We start from the raw sequence: 26,061 nt of genomic DNA, 5'->3' as shown, positions 1-26,061 counted from the left end.
GATGCTGCTCTGCTCTGTCACTGTGCCCCTTGACGTCCGAAGGGGGGGGGGGTCAAAATAAACAAAATAAAGACATAAATAAATAATATTCTTCACAAAACTGTTACAGTTTGTCTGTACGCCTTCCGTGTTCGGAGGTTCGCTGACCGGAGGAGCAACCGAAGGCGGCATACCGGCAGTGACGTCAGCTGAAACAAACTTCCGCGGGAAATCCAGTGCATTGTTTTGTTTGGATGTGAAAGGAAGCAGAGCTGCTTCGGGTGGCATCTCGCAAGTTACTCACACTGATAGTGGACGTTGCTGCACAGTCAAATGGTAAGCAAATTAATGTCCTTAACGATGCGTGTCCGGTCCTCTTTTACCAGTTTAAATATCTGCAATCTGTTGGCAATCACCTTTTGGTAGCTAATCACTTTTTGGCACAGGACAAAATACATTTCAGACAAATTAAGGGTGAAATGGCCCTCTTGCACAAAGATGACCCACTAAAATTGAGCCATTACTGTACACACTGCTTTTTGTGGCATCAGTAGCCTAGTAGGCACATAGTATAGTTGGCTAACAGCATTATTCAGTGGCACACCAGAGGAGGTTAAGTGATTTTGAAGACATTCAAATTTAAATTAATTTTATGTTTTATTGGCCTTTGAATGATCAGTCGAGAAATGTGCTTCCTAATAAAATGACTTATGCACATTACCTTTGGTTAAACGATTATGAAAGAATTTAGAAATGAACAGAAAACTGACAGTGTTGTAATATGTTTATTTTGGCATAATTGTTATACATGCATATTGCAAAGTGTATACATAGACTATATAGAGCATGTGTTGTTTAACGGTACTTGTGTGTGTGCTGGGGGAAATAAAATCCATCAGTCCTTCATACAGTGTTTACCTGCCCCTTACACAATCAATCAGTCTGAGTCAGTCAGTCAGTCAAAAATAGTTCAATAATAAGTTATTAGTATTACTGTGACGATATTACTATGTACCAGTAACAGTAGCATAAGATGTCTACAATGAAATTATGCAACTTTGGCTTAGTTGCATTAACCATTCTCCTGATTTTACAGTCAAAAAAGAAAGGACTAAGTTTGGAGGAGAAGAGAACTCGCATGATGGAGATTTTCTTTGAAACGGTGAGTTGGATACAGGTGATGATGATGATATCAGGGTGTCTGTCATCTTCTGCGCTGTGAGCCATTTATTCATGGATTCAAAACCTAATGACACTTCTTACTGCTCTGTATCTCTCTCCATTGTCCAAGATGGCGCTCTCTACGTGCGCCTCAGTGTTTTGCTCTGCAGCGGTCTTTCTTGTTTTGTTTGTAAATATAGTGTTTTGCTGTTACTTAAGGTATTATAGCCGTTTCTTCTACCAGAACTTTACACCATTAGATTACACTTGCTAACTACTACATCGTGCACCGCTTAGACTGTAACTCATATTTAATTGAATGCCTATTTAACTCGGACTGTAAATTCATGTAAATTTGCTGCCTATATTCAACGCCTATTTTACTTGGACTGTGAATTCATGTAAATTCAATTCAACAACACACCTGCCAACTAGTGTGAAGTCGAAAGGACCAGGGTTCTGGAGATGTGCAAAGGATACACAGACAGAGATTCCTGGAATTAGAAGATAGATGTTGATGAGCCGTTGAACAGGTTTTTTTCAGTCCAGGGTTGCCACAGGTGTGGAAAGTGCTTCAATGTAGCCTACCAGAATCTCTGAGTTTGAGCCTTGTGCACTCCAGCATCTGAAAAGTGCTGGGCCAAGCATGATACTTACTTCCTATCTACAGTGTCACTCAGGCTGCACTGGGTCATTGCTGGTCGCCGAGGACTTGAGAGCACTTAAGAAATGCAGGATTTCCTTTGACTCTTCCTCGAGCCTTACAACAAGCCCTCATGTTCGGTATGGTCATAGCAAAAAGGGTTATTCTGAGAGAGTGGAAATCAGTTTCCCCTCCTTGTTTCAAGAAGTGGTTAAATGACATGGTGTCCTGTCTATACCTTGAAGAAATTCGGTATACTCTGTCCAACACTCACCATAAGTTTCTCAGAATATGGGGACCATTTATTGAACATGTTAAAAATGAGAGGAGGAGTCAACCTGTGGCTTAATTTTGCTCTGTTTTGTACTGAAAGTTGAACTGCTGGGATTTAATCTAACCTGAACTTTCCTACCCGGTCTCTGGACTTTCCTCGACTCTGCACGGATTTTTGGTTCTGTGGACTCATTCTCTGGTCTTCAACAAATCTGTGGACAAACTGGACTTTGCACTACTCTATGGACTGATATATGCATATGAGCACTTTTTTGATATGGCAGTTGTCTTGTTTGTTTTTTTGTTTTCCTTGTCTTGTCTTCTGTCTGATTTTGTTGTGTTAAACTCAAAAATGCTATAAATAAAATACATAAAAAAAAAAGAAATGCAGGACTTCAAGATAGCTTTGAGCTTATGTTAAGTTAATGATACATTTCCTATGTGTAAGCACGACTGGAAACAAATTTGCATTAGAGAACTTACAAGACTTTATGTACATCTCTGTGAATTATTGGCCCGTCATTTTGAAATAATTTGTCCTTGAAAAGAGTGGCAATCCTGACAGTCCCATGTCTGTCACGTCTTTAGTCATTTAACAGGGAAGTGATGATTTGCTTGTATTGATATGATATCTCTGGTACTGTATGTGAAGACCCAGTTGAATCATCAGAGATGCAAGGAAATAAACAAGCACAGATCCTGTACAAGCCATACGGTCACTCGGTCAGTATTGCAACCTAGGGGGCAGCCTTACATGGGTAGTGCCTAGATGGGGTACAGCCACGGACGGAGTCTCAGTTAAGACTCTTAGTCAATGCCGCCCTCTAGAGGCCATGTGAAGCACATCAGCAGAAACGTCCCCCCAGTACCTACTGACTCACTCACCTGACTTTGCCTTGGTAGCCCATGCTGCAGCTATGCAAAAAAGACTGAACAGAATAAAACATCAAGTCTGGCAGCAATTAAAGGTTACAAGCCTCTAGAAATCATTGCACAGAAGGCTTTTTGATTACATCGTTTCTTATTATATTTCTTATTATAAAACACTTTTTAGTAGATGCCAATAACAAATATGATCTTTATATGTTCAAATATATTTAGGCTCCATGACATGGGGGAACCATTGACAGAAATGGCCTGGTCTTTATCTCGTTAGCTACACTAGTACAGCTGGAAATGCCCTCAAGTTAAAGCCCGCAGTTTGCACTTTAACCTCATAGCCAGTGGGTCATTTCACAATAACACAATAACATAAGGGTTAGAAGCAATAAACGCCTCGTTTGAATTACATTTTACAAATGTAGCACAAAGACAATGGAGCCGTATTATGTCATATCTCAAGGCAATAACGGTATAAAACCAAAACATTTGATGTATTCTTGTATTTTAGAGGTCCATATATAGGACACGAGCACCTTTTACCTTGTTCTCTTTGATGTTTGTCTACACTATAAAACGACTATCACATAAGTACACTAGCTATATAAAGCATAGTAATAACACAGACTGATGTTTTCTGGCAGATACAGCAAACTGGAGTATACTAGTCTGGAGTATACTAGTCTGGAGTATACTAGTCGCAAGTATTTAAAGTTCCTTTTTGCTTTATTATGCTCTCTCTCTTTCTAGAAAGATGTGTTTCAGCTGAAGGACATTGAGAAAATCGCCCCCAAGACCAAAGGCATAAGTGAGTATTTCCAGTTTTCACTGAATTGTGTTGCTATAGGGAACAGTTTGAAACCTAGCTTATTCCCTGTCAGCTGTTGTGTTAGGACAGGAAGTACGCTAGAGGCCATTTAGAATGTTTATGTTAAGTAAAAAAAAAAGTCTATAAGTGAAACCTGATTTAATAACACTGAGTTTTTAAATGACCGGGCTGCGTATGCCCATTGCACAGTTAGTCAGTTGGTTTAAGTTTGATGCCTCTGGAGCCAGATGTGTGCGGTCTTGGATAAAAACACCACACGACTCTCAAATTTACATTTGTCACGTTTGGAGCCAGATAATTATTGCATACTTTAAGCGGATTATCATAATTCCTTCCCATAAACTCATCCAGTCATCAACAGGCAATGCCGCCTTATGCACGACCGCCATGGCAACCGGGACCACCGCTACCATTCCAGTCTGTATTGAGTTTGTAAGTGTACAAGCAGCACTAGCCCTACCAATGGCTGTAAACTCATAGGGCAGAATACTGTTGAAAGGTTTAGCTTTTTGAGTCAATTGCATTCCGCCAACCTTACAATAGAGTTTTACATATAAGCTACAGGGGGAAATTCGCATGAAAAACAAAACAAACAAGCATTGCTTTTAAAGTTCTCTGCCTTAGACAGGAACATAAATGTGTTGTGTTTTGGGTGCACAAAAGAAAGACTTCTTGTAAAGTGGACATAACATTAATCTGGTGAAACTGGATCTTGGTTGCTGGAGACTGTGATTAAAAGCACATGTTTTTGACCCCTTACTTGGGCATACTGTAGTTACTGAGCGATTGGGGGAGGGGGTAGCAAAAGTCTGTTATGGGCACATTTTATACTGTAGGAGAGAGAGTGGGGGGGGGGGGGGGAGGAGAGAGAGTGGGGGGAGAGAGAGTGGGGGGGGGGAGGGAGGAGAGAGAGTGGGGGGGGAGGGAGGAGAGAGAGTGGGGGGGGGGATGTTTTCAGCTCAGATGAGAGATGAGTGGGGACTTGTGGAGTAAGGAAGGAGGGAGGGCGAGTAATAAGATAATGTTAACCATTAGGACGTGCTAGAGTTTGCAGCTGCAAATAATAAAAAGCAATGCAAGAGATGTGATCAGGAAAGAGACTGAAGACTATATGGAAAAGACTTCCCTGAAATAGTGAGCACACAGAGTTTGATTCGCCCATACTGAGCGTTTTGTTTTGTTTTTATTTTCCATGCTGTTGTTCACCATCCTCCTTGGACTCGACACGGCTCAACACTTAACACAACAGAGATATGCTCCTTAGTTTTACAGCAGACATGGGAATATCCTCCTCATGCTGTAACTCTTGCTCTGTTACACCCTCCCCATGCTGTAACTCTTGCTCTGTTACACCCTCCCCATGCTGTAACTCTTGCTCTGTTACACCCTCCTCATGCTGTAACTCTTGCTCTGTTACACCCTCCTCATGCTGTAACTCTTGCTCTGTTACACCCTCCCCATGCTGTAACTCTTGCTCTGTTACACCCTCCCCATGCTGTAACTCTTGCTCTGTTACACCCTCCCCATGCTGTAACTCTTGCTCTGTTACACCCTCCTCATGCTGTAACTCTTGCTCTGTTACACCCTCCCCATGCTGTAACTCTTGCTCTGTTACACCCTCCTCATGATTTAACTCTTGCTCTGTTACACCCTCCCCATGCTGTAACTCTTGCTCTGTTACACCCTCCCCATGCTGTAACTCTTGCTCTGTTACACCCTCCCCAGGCTGTAACTCTTGCTCTGTTACACCCTCCCCAGGCTGTAACTCTTGCTCTGTTACACCCTCCCCATGCTGTAACTCTTGCTCTGTTACACCCTCCCCATGCTGTAACTCTTGCTCTGTTACACCCTCCCCATGCTGTAACTCTTGCTCTGTTACACCCTCCCCAGGCTGTAACTCTTGCTCTGTTACACCCTCCCCATGCTGTAACTCTTGCTCTGTTACACCCTCCTCATGCTGTAACTCTTGCTCTGTTACACCCTCCCCATGATGTAACTCTTGCTCTGTTACACCCTCCCCATGCTGTAACTCTTGCTCTGTTACACCCTCCTCATGCTGTAACTCTTGCTCTGTTACACCCTCCCCAGGCTGTAACTCTTGCTCTGTTACACCCTCCTCATGCTGTAACTCTTGCTCTGTTACACCCTCCCCATGATGTAACTCTTGCTCTGTTACACCCTCCTCATGCTGTAACTCTTGCTCTGTTACACCCTCCCCAGGCTGTAACTCTTGCTCTGTTACACCCTCCCCAGGCTATGTGCACTCAGATAAGTGTCAAATGCACAGAGAGGCTGCAGATGTGTGGGTCTAGTTTTGAGAACATGTGAACAGAATGTTTTTTGGTAACAGTAGAAATAGGACACAGCACTGAAGTGCATGAATCTTGATGCTCGGCTGTAATTTTACAGTATCTCCCCACTGGGAGGCAGTTTTATACCTCCCCAAAATGTTATATTGCTGAATCAATCTAAGCCAGGTCTGCTGAGCTTGCTTGCTGGTCATACCGCCACCATAAATCAGTGGTCCAGAAATCAAATCGGCAATCCTCAAATCAATCAAATCAACTCCACTGGAAAGGCAATGGACTGTAATGATGCAAAATGAAGGATGTATGTATGGACCATTACTGTGCAATGAGCGCTGTCTTCTCCCGGCTGTCTTTAAGCCCCCATGTCTGTGAAGGACGTCCTGCAGAGCCTGGTGGATGACAATATGGTGGATTGTGAACGAGTTGGTACATCCAACTACTACTGGGCCTTCCCCAGCAAGGCCCTGCACGCTCGCAACCACAAACTGGAGGGGTTGAAGAAACAGGTGAGACCCTCAACGACCTCGCATCTAAAAAGCTGCAGGTTTGACCAAACTAATCATAGTGAATAACATGGAACATACTGTATCTAGCCAGCACAGTCAGGGTGTAGACCTCAGTGATATATCTGTCTTGAGAGCAGTTGGTGTCAATTTCATTCCAGCCTTTGTCGTTTACACTCACAGTATCCTAATGTATGGCAATGCAAATTGTCTGATCTTGATTGATCCTGATGATTCTTTTATATAGTGAGAGGGAGAGGACTGGCCAGCAGCCATGACAGTCCGTGCCCGCTCAACTGGATGCACAATTGTGGCTCGCACCGCCAAATTATATCAGTAGGATTATTATTATTATTAATAAATTGAGAATTGACGATTGAAAATAATACTTGTAGCTGGTAATTATTACATTTAACTATGAATTCCAATTAAAAATATCTCACGTTGCCCATAGTGGCACAGAGAATTGGTGCTACGGCGAGTTTGAGTTCATCCCCTGTGATGACAGACTTTTCTCTCCTGCACAGCAGACACATGGTGAGAGGGTGGTGACGACTCAGAGAACACTGGCTGTCAGATTGTTACAGATAGCTGATATACAAATTAAATTCTGCAAAGCAACAACTAAATTATATGTGATAATGCCATAATCTGTGAAGCTGAAACTTAATACAGCCTCATCTGTGAAGCTGAAACTTAATACAGCCTCATCTGTGAAGCTGAAACTTAATACAGCCTCATGATCATGATTAATACAGCCTCAACCCCCTCCCCCCGGGAGGGGGTTAAGTAGGGGTGGGAGGGGGCTGGGGGGGGGCTGAGTAGGGGTGTGCGATTTTACACATTTCTCTTTCATTCTATAGCATTCTGACGCAAAGCAGCGGAAAGTGTCTCTACAGCAAGCGACTGACAAAGCGAGAGTAGGACGTCAAGATACAGTAAGAACATTTACATAATCTTGCCCACCTTGTAACAGAAAAAATATATACATATAAAGAAGTTCTCAATGAAATAAATTCTGTAAAATAAATGGTACTTTATGTATATCTGAGAATAAAAGCTTTTGCACACCAAGTCCGTATTTTCGTCCGAAATTGACGCACGAAAAAAAAAAAAAGAATACGACCTAATTTGTGTCAATCATCGTTGACACACCGAGTCCGACAATTACGTCCGTCATTTAAGTTTTCGGACGAGGTTCGATTTTCTGCGTTTTCCGCATCAGTCAATAGATTTTTGCGAGCTGGGACCCGTCTGTGTTTTCAGATGACGGATTAAAAAACACGCATACGAAAACAATCGGACTGTGTGTGCAAAAACCTTCACTGAGGAAATTGATCTTTCAAAGATTAACTGTGTGTGTGTGCGTGTGCGTGTGTGTGTGCGTGCGTGCGTGTGCGTGTGTGTGTAGGAGGATCGAAGCTCTCTGCTGAAGGAGTTGCAGGCTCTGAGAGAGCAACGAACCCAATTGCAAGCTGAGTTGGAGAAATACAAAGAATGTGACCCAGCAGTCATTGAGGAGATAAGTGAGTACAAACACAACCTGATTCTGATTTTTCAAAAAGTCTCTTGTAAGCTTAAGCATGAATCAAGCATCCCCCCCCGCATTGTTCACACAAAATTGATCACAGTAAATTGAGGCTTTTTTTGTATAATATATCACCAAAAATAGAGGTATTCATATTTGTTTACCTATAATATAATACTAGGCATCTCGCGCGCTACGTGCACTCGCCCGCTACTCGCCCACTGCACATCGCATACGCAGCTCAGTCGCTACGGCCTCGCTTGCTCTATGACATCACTGATGACATCATCACGGACCAACCTTCATACCAAGTTTTGTGCAAATTCGTTGCCAACTTTTGTGAGATAACCTGCTAACGGACGGACAAACACACAGACGTGGGTAAAAATGGCAGAAGTATTGATATCATATACTACAGATGGGTAAAGTGAGGCAGTCCTCTTCCTGTTTTGGTTGTTTGTGCCAGCGCCCGGCATGGTTTTGCGCAGCCACGACTTGGAGCCTTGACAGCGAGACTGTGCATACTCCAACGTAACTCGTCCAAAACGTTATCGTGTCGTTTACCAAGAACTTGCAATCATGTCGGCGGGGGAACATTTTATTGTCCCTCCATTTCAAAACTCATTCCGGTGAGCCTGCAGAAGGCTTTGCTAGATGAGGGACAAGCCCGTTAAATGAGGAAATGGCATTTCCTCATTCCTCACAACAAGGAGTTGACGGCGCTAGACGGCGCAGAGTGACATTTTCGAGGAGCTGCGCGCCCCCTACGCCGAGCTGCGGCGACCCCCTCGGCGCAGCCAGCGCCGCCGACTTCGCTCGAGCGCAAATTATGCTCAGTCAGTTTGGCTCATTTCCACCAAATGTATCTAACTCAGGGACACACAGAAATAAAACACAACGAAAGCAACACATAGAATTAATAACCACTTTTTTGTACAATGGTCTAATTCTTCTACAGCATTACACTATGCTAGCAAAACTTAAGTTGAGAATGATATATATTGAAGTAAACAGTCTACATGTAGGGGTTTTAAATGGGATTAGATTAATGGAAGAATGAGATGGAGTACCGGAGTGAACCACCAGGTGGCAGACAGCGGTTTCTTTGGCACTCAGTCAGGATGTCTCGTTAAAAGGTCCAGTGGAGAGGGTTGGGCGGCGTCCAAGAAACAAACCGGTTAAATAGCTCCCATATACTATTCAAATTCATTAGCATGCCTGTTATCATGCTAGATCATAAATGCAAAATTGTGCTTTGGGTGCTGGCATGCTCCACTGTGGCCCTCACACATGAAGTTGTTGGATATTTTATAGATGCATAAGAAGACTGGCAATTGTGGCAAACGTGAACAAATTGTATCGTGTGAAGGGGTTTTTCCTAGAAAGAGGGTGGAAATGATACCAATGAAGACATCCGACATCCAGTGCTGCACCAAGCTTAGCGACAAATGAAAAAGCCACTCACATTGGAGAAAACACAACTAGGAAGTGGCAATAGATACTGGACACACACTCTGAATGCTCTGTTCCTGCTACTATCTATTAGGGGTGGGAATCACCAGATGCCCACGATATGATACTGAAACGATACTTGAGTCACGATACGATAGTATTGCGATACTGCGATATTTTCGATATTGCGATATTGCGATATATTGAATATTGCGATATTTTTATATATTGCGATTTCTTACTTTTTCAACTGCAAATGATCTCCCCAAAGGAAAACTTTGTCAGTCTGTACATCTGACTTCAACCATTTTATTGCAGCAACATTGTCAAGTAGACAGACCAACAACTTTCATAAAGTCATGTCATAGTTGCATGCACCTGACAAACTGAACTGTTTGTTACAGTCTACTTACAGTCCACCTTAACTGGATGTGTGTGTGGACTGTACTTATGTAGTTTTTGAACAATGCAACTTCACTTCACTTACACAAAACATCTTGTGCAGCCCATTCAGTAACTGGGGAATTTGTAAATGACTGTTATGACAAAACTGTTACTGTTAAAACAAAATGAAAATATGCTACCGTTTGTTTACTGCTGGCCTTGGAACTAAAGTTTATAGTAGCCCGGTGGCCTGGCATGGCCTGCAAATTTTTTTTTTTTTTTCTTTTGCAATATCGATACAATATCGTCAGGCAAAATATCGCGATACTGTGGTGTATCGATTTTTTCCCCCACCCCTACTATCTATCTATTATCTATCTCTCCTACAACAGAGCCCTCTTCTATCTGCTGGTGCTGCTTCTGCTACCTCGTGCTCTAAAAGCAAGCTGTTACCCTGCTGGATCACAACATCTGACCTCTGAGCTCAGCGGGTTGGGATTAACAGCTTTGAAAAACATGGAAGGAACGCCAATGGCCACGTCTGATTTATTAGCCGTTTATTTTTACACACCTCCTCTCTGGTACGGCTGCACGAACCCAACGGCTATTAGTGGGGTTTAGGGAAACCACTGCAGCGCATTGTGTGTGTGTGTCGCACTCCTCTATCTGTCGGCACTTTTGTGTGATGATAGGGGTGTGTGTTACTTTGTGTAGCCATGTGACTTGTGGTTTCATTAAATTATCCGTGTGTGTGTGACGTGTGTGTGTGTGTGTGTGCGCGCGTGCATGTGCGTGTGTGTTACTTTGTGTAGCCATGTGACTTGTGGTGGCACTAAGTTATTTGGTCCGTTTAGTCTCATCTCCCAGTATGCCACCAGGAATCCCTATTAGGGGGATTTAGATCCCTACTAATAACAATAGTTATTGAACATGCAGGCAAGTCATTCTCAAACAGGACTAATATACTAAGGACTCCTCTTAGTCCAAATAAGACACTTTCATGTCAAATAAACAGACAGTAATTATTTGAATTAGGCTTTTTATCTTTTAGAAAGAGAGGCCGTGGCATGTACTATTGATTGATTGATTTATTTTTATTCCCTTTTGATTCCCGTTTGCTAATTTGTATTGTTTGATCTGTTGGGATCATTTTAACTTGCCTCATCTGACCTTTTCAGGTCCACTTTACAGTAATCCTGTGATTAAGCTAAATTAAATTAAGTAAAGGCCAGATTTTTCTTATGATTTTGAAGTAACCTCTTTCATCAGGAGGAGTATTATTAATTGGCCATAAAGAAGGATTCTTAATTGAAATGAAAGTGTGACTGCAACGTGGACTGGGTCAGGGGGCTCACATCAGAGATGCTGCAAACTGGAAGAAGACCCTCTTGTGCGATGAGAAGGGAGTGACAATGTGAATGAACTTCAGTTCGGCTCATGTAATGTTAAAGGGATATGGCAAATCATTGTGTATGTATGAATATTCTGTATTGGTTCTTCTGCTAAGCAAAAAACAACAACAGATTGTTAGTGTTTTTAGCTTGGAGATAGCAGAACCGCTTGGTTTCAATGTATGTATGAGCAATGCTGACAAGGTTTTTAGAGTAGCAAACACAAATATGACACACTGCCTAGGGATGACAAATAACAGGCTAAAATTCAAAATGGCATTATTTATTTTAAAGTTTTTGGTGGTTCCAGAGGCACAACTGCGCTGTCGCACTGTTACTGTCCCCCAGCCGAAACTCTGCCTCTGCGCCCTTTGATACACTCACTGCCAAGCCTAATCACTGCAACAGCTGTTGGAGCCCCAGCTCCAGGAAAGTTCAGAGTTTTATTTTCAGCTGTTGGAATTAGACTGTATATAGATTGCATTGTTTGAAAACGTACGTTTTTCTAAATATAATGTATGAATATATCTAAATATATCAAAAAGAAAACCGGTAACAAAGCATTGAATCGTGTTATTGGGAGGCTTTTTGGTTATGCGATCTTGGCATTTTATCGTGGGCTTATCTTAGCAGACGGGTACTCTATATATATACTTAGAATACAGAGCCTCCCAGATCTATTAATTGTTTGACTTCTGAGTGAACTGTAGAGTCCGTGGAGTAGCTCTCTGATTGGTGAAAGTAGCCTACATGCCCCGCCCCCACCTGCACCCCCACTGGATCTGCCCCTCCCCTGAGCACTGAAAGCTGAGGCCATGGCCAAATGTGTGTGTGTGTGTGTGTGTGTGTGTGTGTGTGTGTGTGTGTGTGTGTGTGTGTGTGTGTGTGCGCGTGCGTGCGTGCGTGTGTGTGTGTGTGCGCGTGTGTGTGTGTTCTGTCTAAGCCTGTATGATGGGCTGTGAAAGTCACATCATAAGATCCATATCCTAAACACGCGTGACACACCCAGATCCCCCGGACAGACCCATCTCTCTTTCAATCTCCGCTGCCATCTTTTCCAATGCATTACTCTTTCTAGTTGCCTATGACAGGGGTTGCAAACCTTTTTTGCAGTGCGGACCTGTTTAAAATGGACAATAATTGACAAAAATGGGAGGGGGGGGGGGGGGGGGGGGTACTACGGTACTACGGTACTACTACATACAGTTAGTATCATTGTGGATGGCCACAAGATAGAAATGCGTTTGCAACACTATGATTTCCCTTAGTCATCTTTTTTACTACATACTGTAAGAGAGCATTGTAACCTGGCGTGCAAACCGATCCCAGCATGGGGCTGTTTTTACGCGTGCGTGGGGAAAAAAAGCTGCTGCTGTATTTTTTACTTTCACTTTCATGCTACCACCCTCTCTCTCTCTCTCTCTCAATGCACTTTAGGTCTCTCGCTCACTCTCTTTTTCTCCCTGCCGAATTGATCGAATCCCGCTCCAGCCCTTAACATGGGTTACATTGGTGCCGTGACCCGGATGCCCATTGGGTGTTGGAGTGAGTTTAGGGGGGTGAGTGTAACCGAATGAATGTGAGTCCTCGTGAGCCCCGCCCGAGTGGTAGCGAGTAAGTTCGTTAAACTCACTCCCCAGTATAAAGGCCAGTTAAAAGGCTCCGTAGTGGTTGGCGCTTTGGAAGCGGGAGGTTGGCGGATCGAATCCCGCTCCACCCCTGGGCAAGCCCTTAACATGGGTGTCACACACACACACACAGTCGCGTTGCAGATAACCATCTCCCCCCTATGAAACACTAATTGTATTCCCAGAGCCGTGTGTGGCTATAGGTTGTTATGTCTGTCTAGCCCTGATTGAAGATGGGGGCTGGAGTGAGCATGCCATGCATAATGGGCTCAGACCTGTTCTCCCTGGTGACCAATGTTCTTGTCTGTGGGATATTCATGACTTTCACTACGTGTCCTCAAGGCAACAGGCTGTCCACACACTTTGCCACCAGAACATTACTACACACATTTTAACCATTAGTCTATTTGTGTTTTTTTTTACTTTCTGCTTTTTCAGAAAAATAAGTCTAAGTGGATCAGCCAAATTAATTAACCTGAAATAATTTAGAAGTGTAGACGGTCTTTTGACTGCATGTGTATACATGTGTGTGTGTGTGTATATATAATATATATATATATATATATATATATTTATTTATTTTTTACACAGTGCACCTGAACGCAACATGCAAGATACCCGCTGAATAAGTGTCCAAATGTTCATGTCATTCTGGCCAATACTCCACTTCTGTTATAACATTTCAGTCTGGGATATGGAATAGGCTATCTTTCATTAATATTTATGACTAAAAGGCTCAAAGTAATGTCATGTGTAAGAAATGACTGTTCTACACTAATTTCAAGAAAAAACGACCCCCAAAAACTCAATAAAAGGCAGAATTATGTTAATAAATCTCATCTGCTACAGCCATTGGATTTGTATCACTATTATATCAGGAGATCAACAAGAAATTACCAATCACAAAATCAGAAATCTTGGTAGGTATAATCTCCAATGTGTGGCCCTTCACTTACTTGATGTAAATCAGTATGGCCCTCAGAAAAAAGAAATTGCCCACCCCTGCTCTATCACCTTCCTATCCCTAGCTATGGCCATTTACCCACTAAACATCCATGATTGACTGAGTGACTGTCCTGACTTTTCCATCTTATGACCCCGGCAGGGCCGCTGGCCCAGCGCTGTGGTAAAAAAGGACTATCCTTTGAACCACCACTTCACTTAACCTAATGGCTGCCGGCTACATACAGTATGCAGCTCCCTGCAGTGTAAAAGGGCCTAGCTCAGATATCGCTCCCCTGCTACCCCCACCATCACATCACTGAACATATAATGATCTCCCTTCATATCAGTGAACTTTCCTCTGTTGCTGTGCTTTGTTTTGGGTCTTATTTACCAATATTCTTAACTCATTGAGTGCCATGGACGTCCTTCGACGTCCAATTAAATAGTGACGTAGAGTGCCACGGACGTCCTTCGACGTCCAATGCGTTTTTTGACGGTGGGACGTCGATCAAAGCCTTCCGCAGCTCCTGTACAACTATAGTAGCTATTGGAGGTCTATAACCTATTTTACAGAACCCTTAGGTGGCGACAGTGCTCTCCAGATTACAGAAATGTCAGGAATACACAGCCTGAAATAGCCTTGATCAAAGAGAACCCGCTCATGCTGCAGTCCAGAGCCATGTAGATTGTTCTGGCTGCAACTGACGGTGCGTGCGAACACAGTCAATCCGTGCACACAACTGAGTCCTTCTGCCTCTGTCTGTCTGTCAGCATAGTTTCTCCACATGATTAGCCGCTAGAAAAGCAGCAGCGCGACACTGAAAAGCCAAACCTTTCACTGCAGTCCGCGTGTGGCTTCTCCATGTTGCGCTGCCTGGGAGGCGGCGCACCAAAAGCATTCCGAAAATAGACGCTTGGTGCGAGGCTGTGTGTTACTAGTGTGGGGAGGAGTTTTCAGCTGAGGGGGGGGGGGAGGGGGGGTGGGGCACGCAGGGCAGGACACAACTACACCACATCACTACATCAGAAAATATTATCTAGAGTCAGTGAATGTGCTTGAAATGCTGCATTTCACAAAAGGCTGAATATCTCAGCTTATAATTTGAAATGCCTGAAAACGCTGAAAACAACCTATCTTCTCCGGCTCATAACTAAAGAACGGAAAATGGTATCAATAAACTTTTTTTTGCTGATGATACAATAGAGTCTCCTTGTTCTTTTTGCGTGTTCGGTGTTTACATAGTAATATCACACAATATTCTGTGGGCCTCGAGAAATCACTGAAAACGCTCTGAAAACTCTGGCACTGCGTCCGTTCTCCAAAAGTGGCTGGCACTCAATGAGTTAATGTCTTGTATGAAGCATTTTATGCCCGTTTCATTCTTTAATGTACTCTGTCCTCTCAAGCACATATTTGGCTGATTTTGCATAATATGCAAATCAGTCTCATAAACATGAGTCACCAATGAAATAAGGCTCCAAGTAAACAGGGCATGCTCTATACATTTGCAATACAAATTGACAAATTGACATCCTGTGTGTTTTCCCATAGTCTGTAATAGAGATGTTCATTTGGAAAAATTTCCATAATCGAAAATCGGGAAAATTAACGATCAATTATCGATCATATTAATAATAATATGTATATATATATATTTTTTTTACAAAATGAATGCCTATGGCAGAAAATACGAAAGACAACGTGTTCTCCTCAATTAACTCTTTATTTCAATGTGTCTCCTCTCCAACACTCTGCTGTCCCCGGCGCATGCCGGTGTGAATTCCCCATGTTTAAAACAGTTTTGTTGGCACAAAGGCCCGTGCCCAGCCAGAAAACTAGAGACTATATGAAGCTCCACCTCACGTTAGTCGGCTGTGCAATGGAGTGGGGCGAGGAGGAACGAATTCCACCCAAACCTAGTCTGCAAAAAAAATAATAATAATAACAATAGTTAATAATAATAACAATTCCTTAACGATCAATTATCGATTTTCGATAATTGATGAAAATCCCTAGTCTGTAACATTGTGTGACATTCCACTTGTCATAGTATCGTTTATGTCAGCTAACTGATACGGTTATTTAAGCTGTTGTTCCATGTTCTGTAATTGTCCTGAAAGGTCCTCATCACAGGTCTGTGCTGATACGTTGTCATAAGCATCATTGCACATCTGTACTGACTAAATGGCAATGACATGACAGTCGATTGAATAAGATAAGATATTATCACTTTATTAATCCCATTGGGGAAATTCAGGAATCCAGTGACTACAATCACTACATATAACTAAATGACTTTTAGACATGACATTTTTTCTCTCTCTCAAATTTCGCAGTGACTGATATGCCTCTATTTAGCATTTTCTCCCCAATGGACAGATAAATGGCACAATCTATTGATGAATCAGCATGCATCCTTGAATGTCTCACTCTTGCATATGGTATGCTGCACATGTTGCTCACAATTTTTTTTGTTTTGCAGGAAAGTCAAACATCGTAGCAAAAGAGGCTGTTTCCAGGTGGACAGGTGAGTCAGTTGACCTAGTTAAATATACATACACATGTAACATGAGCAGATGGCACAAAGGTTATTAGGTGAAGTTGTTTAGGAAGAGTCAACACTGTAGAGGTCAGAAACACAGTGACAAGAGGTTGCTGCTGTGCTATCCCTAGCTGTGGTGACAGATCATTTTGCTTTCAAAAAGACAAATGGGCCGGAAGAAAGGTGCCTCTGATATATATACACTACATCAGGGGTTCCCAAACTTAAAGAGCATGGTGCAGGTTGGAGACCACATTGCATTAATATGTGGAAGGGGTATATAGCAATTGGGTTTGGGGGAAAACAATTTTTTTTTCAATCACACATAGCTGCATTTAGACTAGTTTTTGTAACCAGCAGGGGGCACTGGTCCATTTCATGGAACTCCCACTTGTGATGTCACAGGGATGCAAACTAGTCGCCTTTAGGTGCCAGTCACATTTTTCAGCCCAAAATATGAGGATTTCTGAGTGGTTTTATGTCTGCCCTGGTATCTGTCACCTTTTTTCACTCTCCATGACTTTGTATCCCTGTGTCAGCCCCAGCAGAACATTCTCCTCTTGTGATGTCACTCCTGTTGTTATGTCACACACACCCATTTATAAAATGCAACCTTTTGCTCCATATTTATACCCTGGGGGCCTGTGGGAATCTTTGTCTTTTTGGAGTATTTTCACTGTAATCATGAGCCCAAAATCTAAATCCAGATTTTTTTTTAACCTGCACCATGCTCTTTAAGAATGCCGTGGCCCACTTTGAAATCTGAAAATACCCTTTCATCACAGCTCTGATTAACACACAAGACTAAGATGATGTATTTCCCTATATGTGTTTTATATTATATATGTTTTTAATCATTAACAGAGCATGTGGACTTTGGCATAAGGGATCTTAATAATCCATCCACATACAAAAAAAAATCAGCAAAATACCCAAAAGCAGATTGCCAGCATTTTCTAACCACTTACTCATTAGAAGTAGGCCTATTTGCATGCATAACAGATTTGTTGAGAGAAAATGTGATGAGCAACAACAGAAGAAATTAATCCACAAGCTATTAATGCTAAGCTGTGAAAAATGCTACCTCATGTGTAAAGGGGAGACTCGTGGGTACCTATTGAACCAATTTTCATTCAGATACATTGAGCTGAAAGGTCAAGGGACCCCTTTGAAATAGTTTTCCCGCGCCCAAATTTAACATATTTTTGAGCGTTATTTACCCCCTTCCCGACAAGCTAGCATGTTATGCTTCGGACCAATGAATGCCTTACCTCCTGCCCCTACCTCCACTGTAGCTTTAAAAATGACCCTGCTACAGCCATTTGATTGCCCGCGAAAATTTGCAGCTTATGGTCCCTTCACTGAGTTTCTACCAGTCTTTGAAGATGAAACGTTATGAAAATTTCATAACGCGATTATATTGACCAAAATGATCACGGTCATCACTATTATTGTGGTAATTGTTCAAATGTGCTGAAAATGTTCAAAAAGTAATGATACATTCACTGAAATCATTTCACCAAGTTTTATATTGAAAACTCGAGACTGTTGCTAACTTTGGTTGATGATGGACAGTATTTACAGCGTTTTTCAAAGTGCTGTAATCACGGTAACACGGTTTTAATGATAGTTATAAAATAATACATTTGAAACGGTACTACTAACTCAGGACTTGTATCATGGTTTATCATTAAACCGGTAATCGTTTCATCCCTACTTTGGTAGTTTGTAATGATCACACTGAAGCTATGCAACGCTATGGCACTTTCATTTCTGCGTCCTTGTTAACAGGTGAGACCGCTCACACCAGCCGCACGCACGCCACGCTGAAGCTACACTGCAGCTATAGTTTCGGCTTCTGTTCTATTTTTCCAGCATGTAGCGTGCTGCACCTGAGCTGCCAGGCATGAAGTCAATGCAAGTTGTGAGCGGGAGGGAGGGCAGCTCCGAGCGAGGCGCTGAGATAAAGAGAGTGTTTCCAGTGTGAGCGGTTTAGCGTGGCACTCAGCTTCTGTTAAGCGCTGCTTCTGAATAGCGCCTACTAGTGTGAACCAATGGTTACAAAACCTCTGTTGAGGTCGCAAGATTGGAGACGCAGCACAGTCATTATTATTATTCACTATTTACAGTAATTATTATTCAATTATTCATTCTTTGGCGTGCCGTGAAGAGAACACCTGATGGTGGTTTGCTTCACATTGGCCCCCAACAGAGTACTTTCCAACTCTTCCAGTTTTTCCAACTCACAGATTTCAGATGTGATTTGTGTGATGTGACGTTTTTGATCAGTGGTTAATCTCGACAGAACCTATTTCACAAATCTTTGAGGTAGGGTGTTTTCCATTGCTCTTACTTGCACACACAAACTGCAGCTCCAGGCCACCTTCCAGCATTCAGCACCTAGGCTGTGTGTGTGTGTGTGTGTGTGTGTGTGTGTGTGTGTGCGCCCTATGGTGCGCGCACGCGCGCCCTATATATGACCAGAGTGGTAACCTTGGAGACAGCTGTCCTTTTGGTGATCATGGTAACCAGCAGGGCCTGTCATGTGTGAGTTTGTATGTCAGTGATACTCAACCTGAGGCTCTATATATCCACATGCGGGTGGGTAGTTGTGGCTCTTTTAAGTCCTACTTTAAAAAAAATCATTCTCATTTTTAAGTCACATCGATTACACCCCAACCCCTCAACCTCAACCAATGACAGATTAACTCAGGTCTTGTGCTCTGTTTGCAGGTGAGCGAGACAAGTGCAAACTCTGTCACACTGGGAAAACTAGCTTAGCATGAATCTAAAATGGCTAAAGAACGTAAGAAATGCAAATATGAAGAGGAATATCCAACATTTAAAGAGGACTGGGAACTCGAGTTTTTATTCATGTCCATGGGTTTGGGAAAATGCATCCGTCTGCTTTGTGTTAAAGTCGAACTGAACCTGTTCGTCATGTGCATAATGAGTCCCGTTTCAGACTGAAAACATAGTTTGTCTAAGATGACAGGTTGAGAGGCGGGTCATAGTGTCATGTCGATGATTTTATTTGACAATTCTGGGGACTGGATTGGGCTTTGGCCAATCCTGCCGTGTTCCGCCCCCAAATTGAGTGGGATTCAGTGTGTTGTGTGGCGCTCCCCTCGGGAAGAGCCTTTTGACGGGAGGAGTGGAGCTCAGCGAGCCACAGGCAGCCAGCTGCCTTCGTGTTGCAGAGTGGAGAGTGCAGCACGTCGGCCTGGAATCTCCGAAGTGCGACCCCTGACAACCAAGCTCTCGGATGCGCGCGCCATTATCGCTGCTGTAAATACGATATCCCTGGAATGCGCGTTTTAACGAGCCAGTTACATTTCTTTGCATTCTTAGAGATTATAGTTTTTGTTTTTTGTTCATGTTTCTAACAATTGGCCAAGTTAGTAGTTAGTTTATGGGATAGGAATTCTGCCAGATGACAGGCACTAGGTGCCATTTTCTACTTCATTTGGAAGAGAAAATTATCCAGAAATGAAGATTTGATTGACAGCTGCATGTTATGCATGATATGATTGGTTGAAATGGGGTAGAAATTTGATAGTACTAGGCGACGTCAGCAAACTGTACATTACTGTTATCAATGAAATCTTGAAAAATGAACTTTTGATGTGAAAAAGTGTGAAAAACGAAAGAAATTCGATTGTTGTGATTTTGTTTGCATACATTATTAAATAGGTGCACCCAGGTATTTGAACTAAAAGAAAAGAAAAGTCATTTTTGGGTTCAGCTCGACTTTAACGTCATCTCACAATTCAAAAGGTCCAATTTGCGGCGCCATCACATAAAAAAGCACCCGAGGACAGTTGTGACTTTCTGAACGGTGGAGAGCTAAAGGGCTGAAGAGCTGGCGAGACTCAAACGGAACCAAACTGGGTCAGGGAGGAAAGGGACGTTTTTGGATTGTGGCTCTTGCAAAAAAAAGTTTTTTTTTGTCAAAGTGGCTCCTGAGTAGGACAAGGTGGAGTACCACTGCTGTAGGTGGTGGCTAGCATTTGCTGTTTACATGCCAGCTGTCCTGTTACAGCAAATGACCTCAGCTTTTAACCTGCAGCCTTGACACTGACACACACAACACACAAAACCACAACTATCCCTTTAACCCATTGATACCTGATGCAGCATTTGCGTGTATATCCCTCATTTGTGTGCGTATCCCTTTAAAACCGCGAAGGTCTTAAAGGGATACACACACAAATGCTGCATCAGGTATCAATGGATTAAGTCATGTACTTCAGTTTCTGATATAAGACGGGAGGTAATGTAAGGAAAGCTTTTTGCATTTACTTTGTAGGCGTAGGTGATTTACTGTTATTTTGGGTGACACATCAAACCCATTGAATTAAGCCATTTGCTTGATTTCTTTTTATTTGGATCTCTTTTAGCCTATTGGCTAATCTTCCAAGAGTCCATATTAAAACATTACAAGATACAATAATCATGAATACAACATAGAATATTACATTACAGCATGCAATAATCATACAAAAACAACATATCACGCCCCCGCACACACACACACACACACACACACACACACACACACACACACACACACACACACACACACACACACACACACACACACACACACACACACACACACACACACACACAGACAGACACAGACAGGATGCGCCTGCATATACAATGCTCATACCCATATACATAAGATCACAATACTACCAGTACTCTATACTCTATATACTCTATTTGCAACACCTGGAATGGAAAATGTTTGTCATTTGAAATGGGGGGGCGGGCTGGCTTTTTCAATGGGTCTCAGGTGTCACCTTTAAAAAGTAACTGGTTTTAGCAGATTTGTCAGCAACTGAGTAAAATAAGCTATTGTCACGATTCATTCTAGGTCCTAGGCTACTTATTAGGGAGAGCAGGTACATCAATGTATTGTATGTATGTAATGTATGTACTTTGTAACCATAGAGTTTGATCTCTGTTTTCAGACAATGTTTTTGCTATCAAGTCATGGGCAAAGAGGAAGTTTTCCTTTGATGACAGTCGCATTGATCAAGCCTTCGGGATACCCGAGGACTTCGACTACATGGACTGACCAACAGCCTTTCTACCACAGTTCATGGTGATGTGATGCAAGCACCACTAAGACCAGGGACAAATCATTCTTTTTTTAAGCTTGAGTTTGAAGCTTACAAACATAGGTCTCTGCTATATTAGTTTGTTATGTGAATGTACTGGAATTCATATTTATGGCCTGCGGTGGGCTAACAGATTGTTATTTATACAATGTTTGGGCTCTTTTTCTTTATGTTCTCATTTTTATTGCCAGGAAAACAAAGGGGGGTCATGCACTGCATTTCCTGCTGTGGCATCTACACTGACTGCTCTTAAATGGCCATTTAACAACATCCAGTCTGCTTATAGTCCGTAAAAAAGGCTTCACAGTAGATATGTTTAGGTTTATGCTATGTTTTGAGTGCCATAAATGTTGAGGTACTGTTGTGTGCCAGCATCGGAAAGAGCCTATTTTCCCTGTTTTGTTGCAAATAAAATCACCTGGTGGTGAGTTGTACAGGCAGTTTTATTTTTGGATATATCTGTGTTCTCAAACATATTGTTTTTGCATTGTCCAAATGTAGCTACAGTAGGCCTTTGATATTACGTTTAGTTTTCATTTGCCAATTGACTGGGCCCATTGCCAATCAATGATTAAATGCTTTATTCCTTTATTATCCGTTACCAGTGAAATGCTGGAAAATCACAAAGGGCACAGCATTTTTTTCTGTGCTATACACTCCCTGTATGACCAAAAGAAAAAGCGGTGAGGACCATTGTTGCCCGTGACATGTCCAGAATGAGCATTACAATTGCCCTGATGCATCTGGCTGTTTTTCATCAAACTAGACACAATATAGGTAGTAGAATTTCAGGTGTTTCTGTGTTTGCTCAATGACCTATTTGAGTGGTTCTAAAACTGAGGGTTAATGAGACCCCACCGGGGTTTGTGATGGGATAGGGGGAAAATGTTTCTACATATATACAGATTTATTATGTGTAATTTGTAATATTTTATATATATATATATATATATATAGATATAGATATGTTTGACCGTATAAGCAGCATCACTTTGTTTTAAGGGGTCACAAGCCAAAAAGTTTGAGATCCGCTGGCCAAACTGATGCTTGTAGAGACATGCTATCTGTCCAGATCTAAATTTCAAATACTAGAAATCTTGCGCGCTATGTGCGCTCGATTCACCATCTGATTCGTTATTGAATGTGAATTGTTTAGTAATTTGCTAGGCACAAATATCTAAACCAATGTTATTATTGGCACCAGTAGGTGTAGATAGATAAGGTGGTAACAGTTCAACCTCCTAGTAAATAAATAACATGCTGATTCAATTGTTAGTTAACAATTACACATTCAAATAATCTATATAGGCTAATTGAATCTGCTGGGCTGCTGATTAGAAGTATAGCAGTTTGAAGCAATGGTGATCCAAAATAAATATTCCACATGCCTGGCTGTGCAGCTTTGTAAGGGAGTGTCACACCCACAGCAGAATAACCTGAGTGCATATTCATGTGTCTACCTGCCCAACCTGTCTCAACTGTGATTCATGAGTCTGACATGCTCCCAGGCCCATGCACATCATTTACTTTGACTCCACCCCTCATTTGTAGGCTACAGCTTGTTTGCTTGAAATGTTTTTCCTCTTTAAGAATGCCATATAGTGCAATACATATGCAAACTTAAAAACCCACTTTAAGCGCAAGTTTTTAGTTTGCCTTAGGCCCGGGCCCCTCAAACATACTTAGGAAGGAACATTGCTTTAGATTAACATGCAATATGGATGTGATTAACAGTTGATGCACTGTTTATTTTCATAACGTCATAAGTAGGAGCAACACACAACTGTATACAATTTCTAGCAGATCAATGAGTTACTACTCCACATTATTAATATTCGTGCATACTACAAGAGTAGGTCTGCATTGTGTATGTATGCACGCCCAAATAATATCCAAACTGCATGCATTTAGTGAAAAGCTGGTCTACTACACTTCACCTTCAACAGTTCTGAGACACGTAAACAGCTTCGGTTGCAAGTGTGACACACTAGTCTGCGCCCTCACTGCACAATGCATTGCAGCCATCGGGCTCATCGAGCAGGGAGGGAGAGGAGGAGGAGGGAGCTGCTGCTGCTGCTGCTGCTGGAGAGAGAAAGACAAACGCAGCGAAACACAAGGCTGCTAGCTGAGAGCCAGGGAGGGCAGCAGCATGGCGGGGCTACGGGACTTTCACCAAGGCAGCCACTGTCACAGGAAAACGTGGATTAATATACTACTAGGAATACTACAACTCATTTTACCTTGCGTACAGCACGGAGGGGCTCAACTGCAAGGTATGTAAACGTTGCTACTTTTCCTTCAGAGAGCAACACTCGTTGCAACAATGTAACGACGCGTTAGCTAGGCTGAGTTGACAGCAAAGACGAAAAAGGATGGTGAGCTATCCTCCTGGCCAACCACGGCACCCTTATGGAAGAATTTTTTTATTTGACGTAAATTGTTCTGACTGCAGTCAATACATTTCGATGTAACGTAACGTTACAGTCACTTGGCGTCAACTTAAACAGAGCTTGGAACGAGTTAGCACGAACTCTTACCTGCCCAGTTTGTCCTGGAGCTAGCTCATGCTAGCTGTTTGCTTCAGAACCAGACAGGCTGTTTAAAGTCGTGTCGGCACCTCAAAGGGCTCTGTCCCAGCTGAGGTGACTTGTGTAATAACGTTACACAATGTGAATACATGTCGCTTTTGTAGTAGGTTAAACTGCAGTTATATGTGTTGTTGTGTTCAGATGTGTTTTTACATGTTGGGTTAGCCTGCGAGCTAATCACCAGCTAACACAGCCTTTGTCAGACCGCTGAGTCCCAAGTCATTTGTTTACGGTTTTGTTTATATCATCCCAAGCTATTTCAGCTCAATCGTTTGCACTGACCAGCCAGTAGCACCAAAGACTTATAATTACAGATGTTACTGCTTCGACAGCAAGAAGTCAATGTGGTTCCTACAGATTATGTGCTGTTTACCTTGTTGCCCAATTTTCAACGCAACACCTCACTGTTGCTTCATTTCTTGTTTCTATATCAAGCTCTGAGTCAAATGTCCACCGGCGTGGTCGAGGTCTGGCAACCAGAAGAAGCAGACCCATTAGTCCCAGTTCAGGTAATTATATCATTTATTATGATATTTCTATGGAGGGGGTTGACGGATATGTTCAAAACATTGAGACCCCCAAAACTGCATTCACACTCGCACGTGTCGTGCATCCATTGTGTTTGGCTCCACTTTGCAGCCTATTGTGCATGTGCATAATATTCAAGGGGGAAATCGGTGACATTCCACGACTTTGTGATCCTACAGTTGTGCAAATAATATCACAGTGAACTATTTACGAGTTATCTCGCGAAGGCATCCAAGCAGCAGCACGGTTCTGAAATCAGGGCGGGAAGAGGTGGCCATGCGCCACCTGCCATGTGGCTTGTTATTTTCTCGTTCTGTACATGGTGTCCATTGTTGAGAGCTTCAGGCAGTAGTAGTACAGCGAGAGCACGCTAGGCATGAGCTTGTCATAGGATGTTTATTACTACTGTGCAATTCTCTCTGCTACTCCTTTCGTTTGCAATGACAGTCATTGTTGATTATGCACCATTGTTGTCGGTCTGAGCTGCTGCAGCCTCCTACACATTTTTAGGAGGGCCGCCCGCCCTGCAACATTCTGCAGGAATGTTAGGATGCATTATGTAATCCGGGAGAGAGAGAGACCAGCAGCAAGTTGCAGTAGCTACTTCCAATGTTTACTGATGATGGCCTGTCATGAAGTCACCAGCTGACTGTCATGTTACCTGCTGAAGGGGTGTGGCGTTCACAGGTCTTAAGTAGATTTGAACAACCTGATGATACCATTAGCAAGTCTTTTGTGAAATGCATGTGACCTGATTATTAGGTGGCTTAAAAAAAAAGCCACACAAAATAAATAATAATGCCCAACTAAGTTAAGTAAATGTTTATGTTCATATTTTTCAAGGATGAGCAGGCAGGATTTTTGTGAAACTTTAAAATCAAACGGACAGGTGCTCCTATCCCCCCAAACCGTTCAATTGAATTTGTAGATTTGTCCACATGCTTTGTGTGACATTCTGTCTTAAAAAAGGTAAAGTGCATACGTTATTTGTGTTTGTTTTTCCTCTACTCGACAAATGCATCCCCGCCTTGCAAACCAATGGACAGATGCTAGAATAGTTGACATTGTTAGGTGTCATGTTAAGGAGGCGTGGGTGGGTGACTGTAGTGACTGTCTCAGTTACATAGGCTGTGTGAAATTGAGCATGGCTGGGATTTCTTTCTTCTGTAATCCAGCGCTGCTGCTAGTCAGCCTGCTGGCTTGAGGATATCGCTGCGTGCACGTTTAGGCGATGTTGCACACAATATTTCCTGTGCACTGCACGTGCCGCCTTCATAGTCATTGTGGGCAGCTGCGATCACTGCTGTACAGAGTTTCTGATAATAATCAGGGCTCTTTAACGAGGCTGAAAAAGTCAGATTCAAGATTT

At 42.5% G+C, this 26,061-nt stretch overlaps 2 protein-coding genes across 3 annotated transcripts in view; both read left to right on the top strand.

Moving 5' to 3' along the window:
- The first annotated feature begins 235 nt into the window (after window positions 1–235).
- On the top strand, window positions 236–21,878 carry mnd1 (meiotic nuclear divisions 1 homolog). The gene is made up of 8 exons (XM_083656319.1): window positions 236–315; window positions 1,076–1,141; window positions 3,686–3,743; window positions 6,431–6,579; window positions 7,440–7,514; window positions 7,988–8,102; window positions 16,388–16,432; window positions 21,427–21,878. The coding sequence occupies exons 1-8, from the start codon at window positions 313–315 to the stop codon at window positions 21,531–21,533; spliced, it is 618 nt and encodes a 205-aa protein (XP_083512445.1). The 5' UTR covers window positions 236–312; the 3' UTR covers window positions 21,534–21,878.
- Window positions 21,879–23,657: 1,779 nt separating this feature from the next.
- The window catches only part of tmem131l (transmembrane 131 like), a 54,175-nt gene continuing 51,771 nt past the window's right edge, over window positions 23,658–26,061 (top strand). For both annotated transcript variants that reach the window (XM_083655546.1, XM_083655545.1), the window contains exons 1-2: window positions 23,658–23,849; window positions 24,600–24,673. In XM_083655546.1, the coding sequence (XP_083511672.1) occupies window positions 23,726–23,849; window positions 24,600–24,673 (198 nt within the window). In that variant the 5' untranslated portion in view covers window positions 23,658–23,725. The remainder of the gene's footprint in view (window positions 23,850–24,599; window positions 24,674–26,061) is intronic.

Source organism: Poromitra crassiceps, assembly GCF_964638095.1.
Source record: "Poromitra crassiceps genome assembly, chromosome: 19".
Lineage (NCBI taxonomy): Eukaryota > Metazoa > Chordata > Actinopteri > Beryciformes > Melamphaidae > Poromitra > Poromitra crassiceps.
The sequence above is the reverse complement of the archived record's forward strand: the minus strand, read 5'-3'. Positions and strand labels throughout refer to the sequence as shown.